The sequence below is a fragment of the Molossus molossus genome, unplaced genomic scaffold (assembly GCF_014108415.1).
Source record: "Molossus molossus isolate mMolMol1 unplaced genomic scaffold, mMolMol1.p scaffold_m16_p_24, whole genome shotgun sequence".
Lineage (NCBI taxonomy): Eukaryota > Metazoa > Chordata > Mammalia > Chiroptera > Molossidae > Molossus > Molossus molossus.
The window spans coordinates 3,601,080-3,622,553 of record NW_023425360.1 but is presented as its reverse complement, the minus strand read 5'-3'; the positions used below and the strand labels follow the sequence as shown (position 1 = coordinate 3,622,553).

The 21,474-nt window shown below is 48.7% G+C and overlaps 1 protein-coding gene across 1 annotated transcript; it reads left to right on the top strand.

Annotated features, from left to right (window-relative positions):
• The first annotated feature begins 538 nt into the window (after nt 1-538).
• On the top strand, nt 539-21,046 carry VPS33B (VPS33B late endosome and lysosome associated). The gene is made up of 23 exons (XM_036277890.1): nt 539-966; nt 4,546-4,626; nt 4,968-5,029; nt 6,307-6,356; nt 6,545-6,612; nt 11,958-12,003; nt 13,425-13,519; nt 13,775-13,879; nt 14,462-14,555; nt 14,758-14,835; nt 15,033-15,106; nt 15,395-15,481; nt 15,672-15,762; nt 15,954-16,028; nt 16,253-16,317; nt 16,442-16,496; nt 17,452-17,498; nt 18,289-18,421; nt 19,016-19,089; nt 19,859-19,960; nt 20,135-20,210; nt 20,312-20,428; nt 20,704-21,046. The coding sequence occupies exons 1-23, from the start codon at nt 871-873 to the stop codon at nt 20,781-20,783; spliced, it is 1,851 nt and encodes a 616-aa protein (XP_036133783.1). The 5' UTR covers nt 539-870; the 3' UTR covers nt 20,784-21,046.
• The last annotated feature ends 428 nt before the right edge of the window (nt 21,047-21,474 follow it).

The window sequence follows — 21,474 nt, the reverse complement described above, 5'->3', positions numbered from 1 at the left end:
CTATAAACTATGCAAATGGCATCATACTGATGCCACTCGTTCTGGCTTCTTTCGTGTCTTCATTTATTTTTATGAATGTGTCCGTTTATTTATCCACTTTCCTACGAAGGGCATTAATGAGTCAAAACTCCGGTATCCAAATGCCACGGCAGGCGGTAGTGAACGTTCTTCTCCCCCCATCTCTCCGCGTATCTCCTGCAGCTCCGAAGCCAGAGGGGTGCTAGCTTAGCACGCCGCTGAAGAGGAGTCGGTTTGATTGACAGTCCAGATCCCCAATGACCAGCGTCCTTCAGACTTAGGTTCACCCATGGTACGAAGTTGTGAAAATCGAACAAGAGCGCAGCCTTCGCTTAAGCGAGCTAAGAGAAGTGAGTGCGCCCTTAGACATGAGTTTTATCACAGGAACCCTCCCCTCGGGTCAGAAACAGACCGGAACGTTCAAGCGTTGACTTCCGTTTGAAATGTCCCTTCCAAGTCGCCGTCCACTTCCCGATACGCTAAGCGCCGATCAAGCGAATGGGACTTCCGGAAAGCCCAGGAAGTCGCTTCTGCCGGTCAGGAGGCGGGGTTCTCCGTGCAGCAGTGCCGAGCAGACTCCCGCTGACCCGCGGAGTGGAGCTGGGCGGGCCGGGTCGGTACACGGTGGCTGCAGACCTGAGAAGAGCGTATCCCGAGGCTGCCGCTCTCCGGCCGGGAGCTGGCCATTCATTTCTCGCGCGCAGTTGAAGAGCGAGAAACCCTTCGGGGCTTCATTCCAAGTCCGTGCCCAGGCCTGCAGGAGAGCCACCCTGCGCTTACCCTGGGCTGCTGCCGGTCTTCTGAGAGCGGAGGGCTACCCTCTCGTTACACCCCGCTCGGGTGACCGCGGCCATGGCTTTCCCCAATCGGCCGGACGCCCCAGAGCTGCCTGACTTCTCCATGCTCAAGAGGCTGGCTCGAGACCAGCTCATCTATCTGCTGGAGCAGGTCAGTGCCCGCCACGCCGGGGGCCTTTACTGCACCCACCGGGCGCATGGTTCGTCCTTGCTGAGTCCCCTTGACTTTATCCTTGGCCTTTGGTATCGTCCGTCCTGGGAGCTCCTGTGGCAGATCCAAGATGAAGCACCCGGGGAGGAAAACATGAGGGCAGTAATAGCTGTCTGGGACCTGGCCAGAGAGTTCATGGACATCACTTTTTCTCCTACGGGCAAGGGAGACGCCACTAGTGCCAGGCATCACTGGGCCTGAAGGTGGTTAAGACGTCTTTGTTATTAGGGAGCTCACGCTCCAGTAGGAGCCGTATGGAACACAAATCACCCCTCACAGAGTATTGTGGTGGATGAGTGAGAGCTAGCGTGCCTGAAGCGTTCAGAATAAGCCATCATTTCTAGCTGGAGTGATCTAGGAGTTTCAAGGAGCTTGAATGTGAAGAATAAGCATGTTTCTCTTGGAGGTGGGAGACCATGTTCCCGGCAGATGGACTGGTAGGAGCCAAGTTGAGGAATCAGGGAAAGAGGAGTCATGTATAAGGAAGAGAGTGATCAGAAGTTACACAATAGGCAGCCACTGAAGAATTTTTCCCCATCTGTGGGATGAAGCAATACTTGAAGATGATTCTAATAGCCATATGGGTGTGGAGGCGGGTAAATGGGCAACCAAGCCAATGTGAAGCTCATAGATTAGACCGAGATAACAAAGGCCCATACAAAATTAGTGACACTAGCTCAGCTGGTGTGGCTCAGTGGTTGAGCGTCAACCCATGCACCAGGAGGTCACCAGTTCGATTCCCAGTCAGAGCACATGACCAAGTTGCTAGCTGATCCAGTAGGGAGCGTGCAGGAGGTGGCCAATTGATGTTCTCTCTCATTGATGTTTCTCTCTCCCCCTCTCCCACTCTCTAAAATCAATAAAGAAAAAACATTTTTTTAAGAAAAAAATTATATATGTTTTTTAAAAGATTCAAAATTAGTGACACTGGGAATGGAAGGAAATGATGGCATTTTAAGTCCTGGTGAAAGAAGATTCAAAGACGTATTGACTGATTGTAAAGATTGAGAGAGAAGCAAAACTGAGTTTGAGATTTTCAACTTGGGTTAATAGGAAGTAATGCTGCTACTGTAATTGTAAAAATAATTGTCACATACATAGTTATTTGTTTAATACCCACTTTCCCCAGTAGATTGGAGGGTCCTCAAGGACAGGGAACGTGTCTGTTTTGTTTAACACTGTATACTCCGTGAGTACCTAGGTTAGAGTCAGGCACATGGAATGTGGTTAATCAGTGTTTGTTGCATGAACATCAAATGGAAATGAAAAAACAAATTAGAAAGAGGAACAGGTTTGGTGGGGAATGTTAATTAGTTTGGGTTTGGATAGGGTGAAGTTAAATTGCCGCTAGGAAATACTGCTTCCAGCAGATAGAAATGTAGAGCTGCAGCCAGGATGAAGATGGGGACTTGGGAGAAACTCAGGACATCTGGGACTATATTTTATATGCCCTGATTTGCACATAAAGGATACTCAACAAATGTTAGAAATTAAAGAGATGCTAGTTAAAGCCACTAGCTCAGGTGAGAGCCACATGAGAAAGAGTAAATGAGACCAAGGAGAGAAACTTGTAAATGCAGGGTAGGTGGGGACCAGTGGCCACATGGGTGACTCAACATGAGTGGATTTCAATACAATATCCTCTTCAAACTAACTTCTTGTGTTGTAATTCTCATTAATGGGCATTGATATTCATGGATGAAACCTCAGAATCATCTTTGAACCTCCTTCCCCCCTCCTACTTAACTGAACCAGTTACTGAATCCTATGGATATTTCCTTCCAGCTGATTAAAAAATGGTGATTATAAAATAATACTTACAGTTCAGCCAGTGTGTCTCAGTGGTTGAGCATGGACCCATGCACCAAGAGGTCGCCGGTTTAACTCCTAGTCAGGGCACATGCCCAGGTTGTGGGCCCGATCCCCCAGTGGGGGCATGCAGGAAGCAGCCAATCGATGTTCTCTCTCATCGATGTTTTTATCTCTCTCTCTTCCTTCTCTCTCTGAAATCAATAAAGAAAAAATTTAAAAATAAATAGATAAAATAAAATAATACTTACACATTATTAAAAATGTATAAGATTATGGAGAGTATAAAGAAAAAAATCACTTATAATATTACCATCAGATATAAGCACCGAGCACTGTTTATTTTTTTTCAAGTATTAAAAAAAATACTATTACACATTCCATGTGTCTCTTAAATAACGTATTTTGTTCACACCACCAACCAGCCAGAATCACATCCTCCCTCACTGCCACATGCTTCAGCTGCTTGGACTGTTGCATTAACCCCGTAAGTGGACTCCTTGCCTGCACTTTCTCCTGTCTCCAATCCATTTTACCTACAGTTTCCACATTCATCTAACTGAAATCCCCAGCTGACAGGATGCTTCAGTGCACAAAAGCTCCCTGTTTTTCCCTGTTCAATAGAGGGTCAATTCCAAACCCTCTGACCTGGCATTTGCGGCTGGCCCTTCGTGCTTCAATTCTATTCAGCTGTTTCAGTCTTACTTTCCATCATTCCCTTGCAACAGGATTGAGAACCACTGCCCTACATGTGCATCCAAACTAAATTGCTTGTTTTGCTCCTACTGTTCAGCCTGTTCTCTTTCCCTGGCCTTTGCTGGATGGAACCTATTACTGTATCACTGTCAACACCCCCCACTCCCCCTACACACACTTGTCAAGGCCCAGTTAAGAGGAAACTTGCAATGACTTCCTCCCCCTGCCACTCAGTGTGACCTCCCCTTCCCCTGGCCAGGCGAGAGCATTGTTAGGAGTCATGATGCCGGAATCAATGACAAGGATCTGGGGTGTGTGAGTGGGTAGGGGGAAAACTGTCCTGGGCTAACTTTTCTGTGTTGAATATAGGCTGTTTTTGTAATTAGAAGAAAAATGGTACTTAAAAAGAGATTTGGCAATTCAAGGGCTTGCAGGATGCAAGTGGCATCTCGTTTTGTTTGGCTTCGTCCAACAGGAGACCGGGGTTATTGGGAGGCAGAGTGGAGGAGGCGGTGGGGAAGGGGGGCAGTGATGCAGGGCTAGGTCACAGGCTAGCAGGAGGGCTGGGTGGCAAGGAGTTAACCTTAGAAAGAAGGTAAAATATTTTTCTGCTGGTACAGAAAATGAGAAGACAAAATAGGTGAGTTGACATAGAAAAATGTCAACTGTTTCAGGGGTGAGGAACCTTTTTTCTGCCCAGGGTCATTTGGATATTTATAACATCATTCATGGGCCATACAAAATAATCAACTTAAAAATTGGCCTTCTATATTTGGTCAGACTAATTTGGTGAGGTGTGTGATGTTAGCTGGTATTGATTTCTTATATAGCCTGTGGGCCGGACGTCCCCCACCCCTGGGATGATATCAATAACAAGTAAGGTGCTGGGGTAACTGATGTCTAATGCCCTTCCAGCTCAGAGACTCTACTTCTTTTAGAGGTATGGCTGCATGAGCTCTCAGCCAAGGGAGCTTGAGTGACCTATGAGTGACCCAGGATACTGTGTTTCTTCAGCTTCCAGGAAAAAAGGACTTGTTCATTGAGGCAGATCTCATGAGCCCTTTGGATCGAATTGCCAGTGTCTCCATCCTAAAGGTACCTGCCCTTTCTTCATCAGAGCACTCTTTCCTTGTTAAGCAGCTTTTCTTTTGATGAACAGTATAAATTACTAAGGAGTGACTACCCTTATAGGATAAATAGAGAGTGGCTGCACGTGTGCACAAAGGGTGACCAGTGCTGTTGTCTGTATTGTTTTTGTATTGTTTTATTTTTTGTTTTTCTGGTGACAGTTTGAGGAAGGTTCAGTGAATGGTGGTCAGGGAGGCAATTTAAGTCCCAGAATTAGCATAAATAGGAGCCCAAGTCCCCAGATTTTGCATCATGCTTTGGGTTTCCAAGCGCTGTGTGTCACTTGTCTTGTTGGATTCTCTCGGCAGCAACACGAAGTAGACAAGCTGTACAAGGTGGAGAACAAGCCAGCTGTGAGCTCCAGTGAACAGTGAGTGTCTGGGGGAGTCCGGTTCGGCTCCAAACGTCCCTGCACATTTGCCCTTGATGTGCCTGTGGCTGAGATCGGCACCATGATATTTGAGATACGTTCCCCTCCCTGCATTTTGGCAATTTCATACTAGCTTATGCTTTAGCCCCTTAATCGGTCTCCCTTTCTACAGTTTCTCCCTCCTTAGTCCTCTTCTCTCTCTAACCAGACTGATGAAGCTTTCAAAAATATTTTCACTGTGCTCTTCTCAAGAACCATCAAGTCTTCCCTTACTTACTGAGTAAAGTGCAAGTTGCTCATCATAGAAGCCAAGGGTGTCTCCACTTGGGCCTCACACTGCCTTTCCAGCCAGGTCTTTCACGGGTCCCCTCTGCTTGCCGCACCCTTCCATGTGCTTCCCAGCTGCACGCATGTGCCTTCACCCTTCAGACCACACCATTCACTCTGCCTTGCACTTTCCTCCTGCCCTCACTGCTCCTGTACAAAACACCCAGCCTTCAGAGCCCAGCCCTACCCCTCCACGAAATCCGCTGCATTTCCAAGTGTTTAGTATTTATCACACACTGCCTGTTGTCTGGTTTTTGTTTTTCTTTTTTAATCCTCACCCGAGGATATTTTTCCATTGGTTTTCAGCTAGAGTGGGAGGGAGGGAGAGAGAAACATTGATGTGAGAGAGACACATCAATTGGTTGCCTCCCGCACAACCCCAACCAGGGCTGGGGATCAAACCGCAACCACGGTACATGCCCCTGACCGGAATCAAACCCACAACTTTTTGGTCCACAGGCCGACGCTCTAACCACTGAGCAAGACTGGCCAGGGCTATTTTTCTTTTTAAGATTTCTCAATCTTGAGTAATGTACATCCTCCTTTAGAGAAAAAATTATCCTGGGTACATGGAGAATACATCCATGAACCCCAGTTCAGCAAATATTGTTTTATATACCTTCTTGTATATATTTTTTAACACTTGCTTGATACTTTATACATGTGTGCATCTTATTTTGCCTGATAGATCATGAATTATTTGAGAACAGGAACTCCTGGGTCCACCTCAGGACCCGTCAGTGCTCCCAGCTGAGCACAGCATCCTTGCTGTAGGGAGGGGAGTCTTCTGTGGTCTAGAGCTGGCCCAGCTGTGGTGAGGCTGGGAACTAGAGGCTTGTCAAGAGGAGCAAACGGTGAAAGAGTTGGCATTGTTTCAGTTTCTTCCTTTGGTGCTGTCACCAACCTCATGATTTTTCTTCACTGAGTTTTTTCTCCCTTCTCTCCCATAGATTGTGTTTCTTGGTCAGACCCCGCATCAAGAACATGCGATACATTGCCAGTGAGTATGCCATGGTGCATCGTGTCACTAAGACCTGGGAAGGGGTGGGCGAGATCGGCCACAAGGGCCCTTTCATAAGAAAATAAACGTTGGATTTGGCCACACTGTGGGTCGAGGATAACTGCTTCCTGGCTTCTCGTCTGGCACATGGCCCACGGTTTTCTGGGTTGCATTTCTTCTGTCCGTAGATCTTGTCAATGCTGACAAATTGGCCGGGCGAACTCGAAAATACAAAGTGATTTTCAGCCCTCAGAAGGTGAGTTTGGATCCTGGTGGGAGAGGGATAAGGTAGGATAGGATTCAGAACTGGGAAGCGGCAAGGGGCCACCAGCTCCATCTCCCTCCAAGCAAATGTGTGTGGCAATAAATACCTATCACTGTCTCGTTAATGTGGACCTGACTATTGAGCAGAGGGTCTGTCATCAAACTGCTCCAAATATAAATTGTGGGATGGTGAGAGGGGGCCTCAACATAGATTTTTTTTTAATGAAAAGGCTGACACTTGAAATGGAACCTGCTGTGTATTCCTCCTAACTCAAAGACTCCTGCATGGTAATGGTGCGTGATGTTAGGGCTTTTCAGCGACTTTCTCCCTGTAGCCCTTTGACAATAAATATAACAAGTCATCGCTCCCCATGCTCAGCCTTCTTACACAGGAAAGGAACCTCGGAGACCATTTTACTCCATTCAAGCTTGAGCAGCTGAGGGGATAGAAGCCCATGGTCACACAGTGAGCTAGAGGAGCCAGGCTAGGTCCCTTCCATCCTCACCTGCACAGTGGCAGTGTGTGGTGCTCTGTTTCTTTTCCTTTTTTTTTTTATCCTCACCCGAGGACATTTTTCCATTTTTTGTACAGATAGAGTGTGAGGGAAAGAGAGGAAGAGAGAGAGAGAGAGAAACATCGACGCGAAAGGGACACATCGAGTGGCTGCCACCCGCACAACCAACCAGGGTCGGGGACAAACTGCAACCGAGGCACATGCCCTTAGCGGGAACCGAACCCGGGTCTCTCCAGACCACAGGCCAACGCTCTAACCGCCGAGCCAAACTGGCCAGGGCGGTGCTCTGTTTCTTGATTCCTCTGACCCCACATCAGCGAGATGCATCGAAGGGCATCCTCAGCCTCACTGATTGAAGGAAACGATGTACCAGATTTTCACACGGCCTGTGGCAGGCCCGGGAAGCTGTACCAAATAGTGTGTGCCACACACAGAGCGGGCAGAAATTAAAGTGGAAAGGACAGGGATTTATTCCTTTTCAATTTTTCCAAAAATATTCTAGAGACAGCAGAAGCCTAAAGATGCTGAAGCTGAAGTGTGAATCCTTGTGTTAGCACCTATTACGTGTGTGGTCTTGGATAAGTTCCTTAACTGCTCTGTCTCAGTTTTCTTTTCTATAAAATGGAGTTGATAAGGGTAGTTACCTCTTTTAATTTAAATGTGATGACTTTCACCTGGCCGATATGGCTCAGTAGTTGAGTGTCGACCCATGCACCAAGAGGTCACCAGTTCGATTCCCAGTCAGGGCACATGCCAAGGTTGTGGGCCTGATCCCCAGTGGGGGGCATGCAGGAGGCGGCCAGTCGATGCTCTCTCTCATCAATGTTTCTATGTCTCTCTCCCTCTCCCTTCCTCTCTCTAAAATCAACAAAGAAAAAATATTTTAAAAATAATAATTAAATAAATAAATGTGATGACTTTCAGTTTCTGTTAAGAAATCGAGTGGAATCATAGACTTATGTTGTTTTTTCATCATGTAAAAGGAATAAGGGGAAAGAGCCAATGACACTCCGTTGAAGATTAATAGCACAATCTTACAGCTGTTTAAGCAGTTTAGGATACAGATATATCAAGTGTACGTTATTACCAAGGCAAGACATTACCGAGTAAGATAACCAGTCAGAATTACAGGTTACTTATTATTATTATTATTTTTAATTGTTATTGTTGGATGTAAAATGTATTACAGATGTTTCACATTTTTCCCCCATTGACCCCCTCCTCCCCACTCCCGCCCCCCTTCCGCCTTTTCCCACACTATTGTCTGTGTCCATTGGTTAAGCATATAAGTTCTTTGGTTTATTTCTTCCCACCCCCTCAACCCCTTTCCCTTTGAGGTTTGTCAGTCTAGCAATGATTTTGTACTTCTTAATCTCTTCACCTTTTTCACCCATTCCCCCAACCCCCCTCCCAACTGGCAACCAACAAAATGTTCTCTGTATCTATGAGAATGTTTCTGTTCTACCTGTTCATTTTGTTTGTAGATTCCATTGTCGATAGATATGTATTCATTGCCATTTTGTTTGTTCATATATTTTATCTTTTTCTTCAAAAAGACCCTTCATCATTTCATATAATAATGGTTTGGTGGTAGTGAACTCTTTTAACTTTTTCTTGTCTGGGAAAGTTTTTGTATGTCCATCGATTCTAAATGACAGCTTTGCAGGATAGAGTAATCTTGGTTGTAGGTTCTTGCTTTTCATCACTCTGAATATTTCTTGCCACTCCCTTCTGGCCTGCAAAGTTTCTTTTGAGAAATCAGTTGACAGCCTAATGGGAACTCCCTTGTAGGTAACTATCTGCCTTTCTCTTGCTGCTTTTAAGATTCTCTCTTTGTCTTGAACCTTTTGCATTTTGATGATGATGTGTCTTGGTGTGGGCTTCTTGGGGTTCATCTTGTTTGGGACTCTCTGTGCTTCCTGGACTTGTATGTCTGTTTCCTTCACCAAGTTAGAAAAGTTTTCTGCCATTATTGTTTCAAACAGGTTTTCAATTTCTTGTTCTCACTCTTCTCCTTCCGGCACCCCCAAGATACGAATGTTGGCACGCTTGAAGTTGTCCCAGAGGCTCCTTACACTATCCTCATTCTTTTGGATTCTTTTTTCTTTTTGCTGTTCTGATTGGGCATTTTTTGCTTCCTTATATTCCAAATCGATGATTTGCTCCTTGGATTTACGTACTCTATTATTGAAGCTGTGTAAATTATTCTTTATTTCAGTTAATGCCTCTTTCAATTCTAACTGTGCATCCATGATTTCTGACTGGTCCTTTTGTATGCTCTTGAGGACTTCCCTAAGTTCACTGAGGTTCTCACTAAGTTCATTGAGCATCCTTATAAGCAGTATTTTGAACTCAGCATCTGTTAGGTTGCTTATCTCCATTTCGCTTAGTTCTTTTCTTGGGGTTTTGTTCTGTTCTTTCATTTGGGACCTGTTTCTTTGTCTCATTTTGGCTGCCTCCCTGTGTTTGTTTCAGTGTATTACTTAACGAGAGGTATGGGGCTAGCTGAGACCAGATGCTGCTCGTTTGAAAGAATTTAGGAAAACCTGAAGCAGGATCCAGGACAGGCCAATTCTATGGTTAAGCAAGTGGCAACAGCTTGGGTGGGCCTGAAAGTTGGGTGGGGTGGGGTGGGGCGGGGCCTCAGGGAGTCACCAGGGCGGGGCTACCAGTGTGAGCCAGGTTGCTGGAGTCCCAGATATGGCTTTTGTCTGCCGCCCCAGGGAAGGGCTCACCAAAGGAACAAAGGCCTCTGACAGCACGTTCGCCTGGAGAAAGCCCCCCTCTCCAGCCCTCACTCCAGTGCCAAACAGCTCAGTTCTGCCCCTCGAGCTGCCTCCCCTCCCAGCTTAGAGGGAGAGAGTCCGATAAGTTTGCACGTGGGCCCTTTAAGGAGCTGCCTGGGGCTCCAGCCGCTTCAGCTTCCCTGAGCCTCAGTTCCCGCTGGTTTTTCCAGCCAGAAGTTATGGGGATTCTCTTCCTGGCACTGGAACCCTAAGCGGGGCACCTGGTGTGGGACGGGGACCCCTCAGTCCTCAGGAAGGACCTTCCTAGCTGAGGTATCCTCCTGATTTTTATCCGCCACACATGGGCGTGGGACCAGCCTCCGCCCCTCACCCCTCGTGCCTTCGTCCCTCCTCCAGTCTGGATGTGGCTGCTGCTTTAATTCCGTAGTTGTAGGACTTCCATTCAGCTTGATTTCAGGCGGTTTTGAATGATGGTTGTTCTGTAGTTTAGTTGTAATTTTGATGTGGTTGTGGGAGGACGCGATGCCGCCATCTTGACCGGAAGTCTATCTACAGGTCACTTTTGAATGTCATTAAAGAGCTATGACATACATAATTTCTAGTTTTTGGAGTCTTACAAAACCATTTTTCCCCCAATTATACTGCCAAGGACAGATTTGTTTAAACAATTATTAAAACAAGGTGGTAACAGTTTCAAATCAAACCTCCGTATTACACAGAAAAACAAAATTGACATTATTATGAATGTTTCCCATCTAACACCCTATTGAATCATATTTCTTGACCTAATTTTATATCCCAGGAAGAGTTCTCCCTCAGTAGCTGTAGGAAGAGGAAGTTTCTAGCTCTTCTTGAGACGCCCTTTTTTAATTATAAAGATTGGCAGGTTTCAAACTGGGCTCTGGAATTCCATTAGTTAGCATTAAAAGCAGGCTTATGGATTCCAGTTCTACTGACCAAAAATGAGTGAGGGGTGAAGACTCTTCTCTGTGACAGCAAAGTAAGGAGCACACAGCATTCATCTTCCATACCGCAGAGCTATTGAGGGGGTTATGGGAGGTGATAACAGTACACGTAAAACATCCACTGTTGCTGTCGTCATCATTCTCGAATGGAGTGCCCTCACCTTTCTTCCTCTTTACCTCCAGACATCTCCTCCTTTCCCATTTGTCTCACAGGAGGAGGAGACGGGCCTTTTCCTGTCTAAGCGCAGTGGGTTCTTCGTGGCTCAGCCCTGCACTCCTTCTCCACTCTTGCTTCATCAGGCAGATCCTTTCTCTTCTGTCTGCACCATGATGTCCCTTTGTCTCCTCTCCCTATCAGGGGCTCTCCCTTCTTCTGTCTCTGCTGCTGTCACTTCTGTTCCTTTGCCTCCACCTCCACCTCCATCCTAACACCTAGTCCACTAAGATTCTTTTCTCAAATCCCACGATGTCTGGTTCATGCTCATCCTGCTTAACAGCTTTGGCATTTGACACTGCTGCCAGTTCTTGAAACTCTGACATTCCCTGCGTTCAAAGGTGTCCCATACTCCTGTTCCCACCTCTGTGTGCTTTCTCGGTGTCCCCTGCCAGGTCTCACACTGAGCCCTCCATGTTGGTGTACCCTAGAGTCCTGTCCTAAGCTCTCCCTCTGTGTTCTTTCCTCTTGGACAGACTGCCCACTTTAAATGCAACATTTGTGCTATTGACCTCCCAAGGCTGTATCTCCAGATCCCTCAGTGTCTCCAGGGGTCCCACGGACATGTCCCAACCAGAATGCCTCCTCTCCGCACCACTGCTTTTGCCCCCACCTTCTATGGCTGTCAGGCCTTCCCCCATCTGCCCAAGGACTCACCCTTCCATGACAGCGGAGGTGCCTTCTCCTTTGTAAAGCTCATCCAGTCTCTCGGGGAGAGAAAAGCAACGGACTTAATTTATAAATGAAATGGATACAGGGAAACAAGGTGTTAGGCTTCGTGATTCCAGAGCCCTTTGTAGATCCAAGCGTCCGAGTTCGGTATTGTCCTCGTGGGAACCAAGGATGGACAGAACAGAGGAGCTGTGTTTACTAATCAGCTTCCTTTTCTCTTGCAGTTTTATGCCTGTGAGATGGTGCTTGAGGAAGAGGGGATCTATGGAGGTGAGAGGAGATGCGTGAGCGGAAAGGGGACAGCGTATACAGAAGGAACAAGCTTCATTCCCCACCCGCCCCTTCCTGTCTCATTGCTGTCGGCCCAGTGGGAGGAGAGGTGCCTGAGAATAGGGGGATAGTGGGTGAGGATGCAAGGGCTTACTGGAAATCACCAACGGCTCTTGAAGTTCCGAGGCTCCCACAGAGAAAAATTGTGCCTTCCTCCCCTGCGTACTCCTCACTCCTCTCCACGCAGCACCGGCCTGATCTCGACACTCCCTGCAGGACAGCCTGCTGTGGCTCAGGAGAAAGCCCCCAGTCCTCACCATGGCCTCCCACACCTTGTGCCATCTGGCCCCTTCCTGTCCCCTTTGCTGCACCACGTGCCCCTCCTTTCTTCTGACTCATGCCCTCCAGCCGTGGGGACTTTGCCGAGAGTATTCCCACCCTACACTTTCACCCACCCCATCTTCCTTCGAATCCAAGCCTAAATGTCACTTCTTTAGGATGTCGCTTCTTCTGTTCCTTGTTCATCTTCACCCAGGGATATTTTTTTCTATTGATGTTTAGAGTAAAAGGCGGGCCTGGGGGGACATCAATGTGAGAGAGACACGTCGACTGGCTGCCTCCCGAACGTGCCCAGCCGGGGCTGGGAGTCAAACCTGACACCCTTTGGTGCGAGGGCTGACACTGACCACTGAACCACACGGGCAGGGCTAGGATGTCACTTCTTCAGGGTGCACCCCTGTTTGAGGTCAGACCCTGAAATATTAGTGCTTGTGGATTGCTTATTTTTTATCCTCACCTGAGGACATTTTTCCATTTTTTGTTCAGATAGAGTGGGAGGGAGAGAGAGAGAGAGAAACATCGACGTGAAAGGGACACATCGAGTGGTTGTCACCCGCACGACCAAACCAGGGCCGGGGACAAACTGCAACCGAGGTACATGCCCTTAGCGGGAACCAAACCTGGGTCTCTCTGGACCACAGGCTGACGCTCTAACCGCTGAGCCAAACCGGCCAGGACGTGGATTGCTTTTCAGTTCTTTGGGGCACAACTGTAATTAAATCTGTCTGGTACGTGTCTCTCCCACTAGACTGTAAGAATCTCCCCAGGAGACTGGGCACATTCATGTCCCCAGTGCTTAGCCCAGTGCCTGCACGTGTGCGCCTTTCAGTCAGTATTTGTCGAATCATGAAAGTTTCCTCAGGACTCACGAAAACACACCCCTTGTCATTCATACTGCAGGCTGTCGTGTACATGTCTCCCTTTGTTACCAGACTCTGAGCTCCTCGGGCCCAGGCCATGTCTCGCTGTTCTTGAGCACCGCGTTTAGTGCAGTACAGGCGTGTGGAGGCACTGCGGTGTCTGCATGACTGGTGGGTGAGCACACGCCTTCTGCACGGAGGCTGATGTCTCTGTCCCCACAGATGTGAGCTGTGACGAATGGGCCTTCTCCTTGCTGCCTCTTGATGTGGATCTGCTGAGCATGGAACTACCAGAATTTTTCAGGGACTACTTCCTGGTAAAGGCGGGGCCCTTGGGTCTTGGCATCGATGGGTGGAGACAAGCAAGGGGTCCAGTGGACTAGCAATTTATTGCGCGTGATAGTGATTGGGAGACTGACTGCCACTGATTGGTGTCCATGGAACCAATCAAAATGAACTCTTTCAAGCATGCCCCACACCCTGCTTTCTTGTCCCAGGGTCTAGGGCTAGCCAGTCTCCAGATGGGTCTGTCGGGTTGACCCCCACCTTTGTGGCCCCTGTGGTCCTTGTAGGAAGGAGACCAGCGGTGGATCAACACTGTGGCCCAGGCCTTGCACCTTCTCAGCACTCTCTATGGCCCCTTTCCCAACTGCTACGGGATCGGCAGATGTGCCAAGGTGAGCGCTGGCAGGGCCCATTTCACTGTTCTCTCCCCACCACAGACTCCGGGACATCTGTGATCGGAGTTATAGTCTCTCCCTTGCTGTTGTTGTTGCAGAATAGTTCCTCCTGGGCAGCATTCCTGAATCTCTTTATCTTTGGTATGGGTATGGGCGGGGAGGGACAGGAACAGGTGGGACCAGAATAGGTAACGTTGTTAATAAGAAGCTCCCCTCTTGGGATCAAGGAGAAGTGTCCCGTGGAAAGGGGTTGGCTTCTGTAGGTGTAGGGCTGCAGGAGGGACTTGGACACAAGGTTAAGAATGTCTTAAAAAAATTTTTTTTTTTAATGTATTGATGTTAGCGAGAGAAACATCTTTTTGTTACTCCACTAATTTATGCATTCATTGGTTGAACTTGCAACCTTGGTGTATTGGGACGATGCTCTAACCAACTGAGCTACTGGTCAGGGCGAGAATGTCTTGTCCTTACAACTGCATGTGCATCTATAAATACCTCAAATTTTAAAAAGTTTAATTAAAACAAAACAAAATTTAAAAATTTGAGGGGAAAAAAATAGAGTGTCTCGGTCCCTGGCAGATGTCATATGAATTGTGGAGGAATCTGGAGGAGGAGGAGGATGACACCAAAGGCCGGAAGCCAGAAATTGGACATATCTTTCTCCTGGACAGAGGTAACTTATGCTCAGTACTCCTCTGTCTCTGGAGCCCGGAAGCCATGAGAATATGAGGAACGTGGCAGCACAGACGGGACCCTCACACTGGCTGTGAATGCAGCATTGACAGGGAGCCTGGGGAGGCACTGGAGCCGAAGCTGAGCAAACTGGGTAGTAGGCTGCATCAGGGGGTCCTCACGGTCAGGGGTCTTGGTTTCAGATGTGGACTTTGTGACAGCTCTTTGCTCCCAGGTGGTTTACGAGGGCCTGGTGGACGACACCTTCCGAATCAAGTGTGGTAAGTGGCATCTTGGCAAGATGGAGGTGGTCCTCAGCTCCTGGGCCTCCTACCTGGGACGGGCTGCTGGGAGAGACCCAGACTCTGAGCAAACTCTGGCTTCAAATAGTGTGGGGGCCCTTTAATGGCAGTTCTGGGAAGGGGAGGAGAGGAAAGGCCTCATGGAGACCCTCAGAGCTGTCCCCTTGCTCTCAAAGGGAGTGTCGACTTTGGCCCAGAAGTCACGTCCTCTGACAAGAGCCTGAAGGTGCTGCTCAACGCTGAGGACAAGGTGAGGTGTGGGTGCCATGGATCTCCCCCGGGGCTCTGCTCCCTCGAGGCGGTGGGCACCCCCTGGGAGGGGAGGCTGAGTCCACAGGACAGAGGGATCCCCAGCGGTTAAGAGTGTACTGCAGGGCGCAAAGCTGGTTTTCGGCATAGACTGTGCTGCCAGCTCAGCTCTCCTCTTACTTTTGCCAGAACAGCTGGGCACCCTTCCTGTGCTATCATGACATTAACGAGGCAGGGAGGGACAGGTACGGTCTGTACAGTAAGTCCTTCCCATCGTGTTCCCTCGCAGGTGTTTCACGAGATTCGTAATGAGCACTTCTCCAATGTCTTTGGCTTCTTGAGCCAGAAGGCCCGGAACTTGCAGGCCCAGTATGACGTGAGGCTCCAAGCCTGTTTCCTCGCTTCTGTTTCCTCAGTGGCTCCCCAAGGCTGCTGCTCCTCCGCTGCCCCTGTGATACTATGACAGGGTCCCTGACTTTTCTCTTGAATCATGGGGAACTGAGGGAGGGCACTGGCTTCTCATTCCCGAGGGCTGGGAGAGGTAACCTTGGGGGATGTCCCCACAGCGCCGCAGAGGCATGGACATCAAGCAGATGAAGAACTTTGTGTCCCAGGAGCTGAAGGGACTGAAACAGGAGCACCGCCTGCTGAGTCTGCGTAGGTTTCCCCCGGGGACTGGGGCTTTGGGGGGAATGTGATCCCTGTTCATCTGGCAAATAATGCTCTTGTTTGGTCTAAAATATGAAACACTTCTGCATTTTGCCTTGAGGTCTCTATTCTTCTGGACAATAAAGGGATATCCTTCTAGAACCAGGAATATGTCAGCTGGCTTGTTGTCCTCTCTGCAGATATTGGGGCCTGTGAATCCATCATGAAGAAGAAAACCAAGCAGGACTTCCAGGAGCTCATCAAGACCGAGCATGGTGACTACCGGCCGTGCCTGGTTCCCAGCCCCATTCCACCCTGAAAAGATGCTCTCTGGCTCGTCCCAGCTGATGCTGGCTGTGTGGAATGCTGGCTCCTGTTAGAAGCCTAGGGGTCCCTTAACCCCGGGTGGAGAAGGAGATGGGGAGACCGACGTCCGTTAGCATAGATGGCAGCAGCTGAGCTGCTGCCCCATAACGGGTTGTCCTCTGATTACTCGCAGCACTGCTGGAGGGCTTCAGCATCCGGGACAGCACCAGCTACATTGAGGAGCACATCGACCGGCAGGTGAGCAGGCGCACAGGGATGGCGGGAATGGTGCTTACAGGGGTCTGCCTCCAGCAGGAGGAAGAGGAGAGAAGAATGTGTGTTATGAGACTTGAACTCTCCCTGGCTCTTTCTTCCTGGGCAGGTGTCGCCTATAGAAAGCCTTCGCCTCATGTGCCTTTTGTCCATCACCGAGAATGGTGAGCTCCAGAGACCAAAGACGCCAGGTCAAAAACTATCCCATAGGGATAAAAGAGATCATTGTGAACGGCAGAAAGAAATATCCTGGCAGACAGGACATTTCCCTATAATTTTGTGTATTCTGTAAAAATTAACGCAGTTTTTGTTTTGAGTGAAACGTCCCCAGTTTAAAGGGTAAATTATTGTCCGCATACTAAGTACCACATCCAGGGCCTCTGGACATGGACTGTCACATCTTAGGACCACAGAGGCGTAGAGCAGAGTGGTACTTCTCTCTTTGCTGCCGCTGGCCTCTCAACCTTCAACAAGGTTTCATAATAAAGATGCAGTCCGGGAAGAGGGGACAGCCAGCCAGTTCCATAACATTTCCAAAAGCCCATGTTCCGCAACCTTTAATGGCAGATTGTTTTTCCTGTTGAAGGCTTCCAGCTGGTGAATATTCTTGAAGGTTGTTCTCTACCCAGAGAGGGGGTTTGTTTATTCTGAGACCCCTTTATTGTGGTTAGAAGCTCATTTCTCCTTACTTCAGTGGAGACCACATCTACTACTGGCCTGTGGAACCACGTGAACCCTTCCTATTCCTCAGCAGCAGAATGGCCCCTAGCCAGGAAGGGATGCCCAGAAGTCCCATCTCCACCTCCTGCGCCATCCCCCCCGCCCTCCTCGCCGCCATGATTAGCATTTCTTTCAGTGTCCCTTCCCAGCATCCTGTGGAGCATCCTGTGGTTTGGGCACTTCCTTGCCTCAGATCCAGGTTTCATCCTTCAGTAAGCACACTTAAGACAAAGAATCAGTTTAGAATCAACTGTATAGGGTGCAAGGTTAACATCATTTACTGAATCCTTCCTTCTGGATAATGTTTTCTTAGGGGGAAGAGGTTGGTTGGTTAGTTTGGCTGTAGTTTTAGGACACCCCAGCTGGCTCACGAACCTGTCTTATCTACCTTACCCTCAGGTTTGATCCCCAAGGATTACCGATCCCTGAAAACACAGTATCTACAGGTAAGGCCAGAAGAATATCTTGACTGATTGATTGACTGATTTTAGTGAGAGAGGAGTGGGGCAGGGAGAAACATTGATTTGCTATTCCACTTATTTATGTATTCACTGGTTGCTTCTTATATGTGCCTTGACCGGAGATTGAACCCGCAACCTTGGCATATTGGGACGATGCTCTAACCGACTGAGCTACCTGGCTAGAGCTTCAGAAGAATGTCTTTCTGAAGGAACTTGGTGGAGGGGAGTCATTGGAATTTTTGAGAGAGGCAAAAAAAGAAACAGCCCCTTTCCCATCCCTGTCCCCCTCCTGTCTCCATCTGGCCACTCTCTTAGAGGTTCTCGGGATAGTCAGCTTTTGGTGCCGGGCCCCTTTCCACTGCCCGGTTTCACCCCACTCCTGATTCTCACAGTGGGTGACCAGTGCTAAGACCACTGAACAAATCAGCTATTGGACCAGGTGCTGAGTTCTTACCCCCGACTCTCCCTCACCTTAGCACATTGATAAGCTTCCTTCCAGGTCTTTTTCGCAAGTTTTATCTCACCTGTGAAGCCTCCCCACTGTCCTTCTATCAATAGCTTTCTCTGGTCTTCAACAGTTTCATGTTGCTTTTCCTCTTCTGGGTTTGGTGTTTGGTTATTTCTGATAAGAAAGCCTTTCACACAAATAAGGATGGGCTCCTCAAGGCATAGACTGCGTCATCCTTCCCTCCCTCACCTCCCTCACCTCCATGTCAACGAACAGGGCTAGATCCCTGGTAGAGGCTCAGTGAAGACTCAACTGCATCTCTTTCAGAGCTATGGCCCGGAGCACCTGCTGACCTTCTCCAATCTGCGGCGAGCGGGGCTCCTAACAGAGCAGGCCCCTGGGGACACCCTCACAGCCATGGAGAGTAAAGTGAGCAAGCTGGTGACAGACAAGGCTGCAGGTGAGCATGGAGCACAGATAACCCCTTCCTGCTCTGCTTCTCCCCGTAGTCAGAGCACCCTGGGAGAGGGAATGAACGGGGAAGGAGAATGTGATTCCTGCTGTTACTGTCATCACTACCACTTCTGCTAGTCGGAGCTGTTCCCATTTATTGAACACTCACCACGTGCTAAGCCCTTTAGATACAGTTTCTCACTTAAACCTCGCTAAGGTTAGTTTTATCTCCATTTTACAGATGAGGAAACTGAGGCTGTAAGAGGTTAAGTGACTCGTCTAAGATCACTCAGTAAGCCACTTTAGAACCCAGGTCACTTTGACTCTACGGCCCATACCCTTAACCAGTAAACTGGGGTCCCCCTTTAGATGGCGTTTAATAGAGAGCTGGCACCCTGTGGGAGGAGGAAGAAGGGTGGGAGAGGATAGTGAGTAGTGAATATGGAGATCAGTTGCAGGGAGTTGTGGATGAGTAGCTTAGAGATGTGATCGGTCCTGTTACCTGAGAAGAGGCGGGCTTATCATTTCCTAATGGCATCATCTGTGGCAGTTTCTTGAATCCGTGGACCTTAGTAGAACCCAGCACAGATTTCTTCCCCAGGAAAGATCACTGATGCCTTCAGCTCTCTGGCCAAGAGGAGCAATTTTCGTGCCATCAGCAAGAAGCTTAATTTGGTATGTGGAGCAGGAACGGACAGGGAGGCCGTGGGTGCAGTCCTTGGTGGAGTGCTTTGAATCCACAAAAACCTTTTTGTTGTTACTGTTTTATCAAAACCCTATCTTTGGTAGCATGATAGCATGAACTTCATGTATGAATAAGACACACAGATTCTGGGGGGAAAAGGAGGGACATGTGTAATACTTTCAATAATAAAGATACATTTTTTTTAAAAAGCTCAGCCGATGTGGCTCAGTGGTTGAACATGACCCCTGCACCAAGAGGTCGTCGGTTCAATTCCTGGTCAGGGCATATGCCCAGATTGTGGGCCAAATACCCAGTGGGGGGCATGCAGGAGGCGGCCAGTCAGTGTTCTCTCATCAATGTTTCTCTCCCTCTTCCTTCCTCTCTGTCTTAAATCAATAAAGAAAACAATTAAAAAAAAAAAAAAGACATTTATTCAGTGAGTAAACGTATAACAAGTGCCTGACCATGCCAGCAATAGGCTAAGTGCTGCTTCAGTGACAGACATGTTTCATGTCACCGAGGGGTTGGCAGAGGAGACCCTTCCCTCCTGCCCTTCTCAGGGAGCATGGGAACTCAGTCAAGAGGATTGGCAGGTACTGAACAGCAGCCGGAATCATGGATTCTTTTCTGTTCTGTGGCTGCTTCTCCCTTTAGTTGAAGGAAGAACCATTCTTAGGGACCTGCCACTTTTCTCTGACCCTGTACACAACTGGAGAGCTGAGTTGTCACTTGCCTCATGGAGTCCCCTTTGCCCTCTAGATCCCACGTGTAGATGGTGAGTACGATCTGAAGGTGCCACGCGACATGGCGTATGTCTTCAGTGGCGCATATGTGCCCCTCAGCTGCCGTGTCATTGAGCAGGTAAGAACAGTTGACCCTTGCTCCCATTCATATCTCGGTTTCTCTGCTTTCTCTGGTGTGTCCCAAGTTTTGACGGCCCCAGTAACTAGCAGGAAACGTGATGGTTGGGCGGCTGCAACCTTCCTTTCCTAAACCCCATCCATACACTTGAAACTAGCGCTCATGCCTTCCCAGGTGCTGGAGCGGCGAAGCTGGCAGGGCCTGGACGAGGTACTGCGGCTGCTCAACTGCAGCGAGCTGGCATTCACAGGTGCGTGGCCTTGACAAGCGGGGGCCGGGCGGGCGAGAGGGCGGGCGCATCCCTGGTGCTAGCGTGCCAGTGAAGAGCTGGGTCTGGTCTGCTCTCCACAGGCGTGACCAAGGAAGACAAGGCTTCCAGCGAGTCCCTGCGCCTCATTTTGGTGGTGTTCCTGGGTGGGTGCACGTTCTCTGAGATCTCAGCCCTGAGGTTCCTGGGCAGAGAGAAAGGTAAGAGAACAGAAAAGGGACGACAGGCCTCTGTGGACAGGCTCTGGGTACAAAGGACAGAGCTCAGGAAAGTTCCTCCACTGCCTTCTGGGTACCGCTTGCTGTCCTTGAGGCTAGTCACTGTGCCCTGAGCACAGCACCGATGAATCCGAGTCTGAACTGGTGCTCTGATCCAGCCCGGGCTGTGGAAGTGGAGGGGCTCTCTGCAGCATGGCTAGTGTTGGGGGACACTCATCTGCTTGTACTCACATATGCTGGTGCTTTGGGCCCCTCAGGGTACAGGTTTATTTTCCTGACGACAGCAGTCACCAACAGTGCTCGCCTTATGGAGGCCATGAGTGAGGTGAAAGCCTGAAGCTGTCCCTGGACGCCTTCCCCACGGGATGCAGGAGGCGGGCTCCCAGCTGCCAACGCGGGGCCGCCAAACACCTGCTCAGCGCTGGGGAGCACAGAGCTTCGGGATTTAGAGAACATATCAGAGGAGAGCGTTTACTTCCTGCCCCAAGATATTTTCCCTTTTTTGATGTTGAAGTACAGACCGTGCTGATAAGATATGGGAGGAGGAGGATCTTTTGCTAAATCCTGTTTGTGTATCATTGTAAATAAAGCCTCTACTTTCAACTGTAATTTGTTTAGTTCTGGACCAGCCCTTCCATCTTTATTTGTGAGGCACAGGGGGTTTCACGTGGGGTTACATGTGCTCCATGGACCAGACTCTCGTTGTTCTGGGCCTGCTCTGCTTCTTCCTTGAAACTTGCCCTGTACTGTACTTGAGTTTCCATGAGGAGATGGAAGAGATAGATCAGTAAGCACCCTTCCAAATCTAAAATTCTGTGACTCCTCACTTAATTTTCAGCTTTTTGTTTCTTAGCACAGAATGCAAGGTTGTGCCCCGTTACAGCAATGTCAGGCATCATCAAATTGTCCTATACAGGTCACCACTGCCCTCCTATTTGCTGATTCTACTGGTCTTCCTCTCCCTTTAATTTTTAAAAATTGTGAAATATAACCACATCTATTAGTGGCCTCTCAGTCCTCTTCTAACT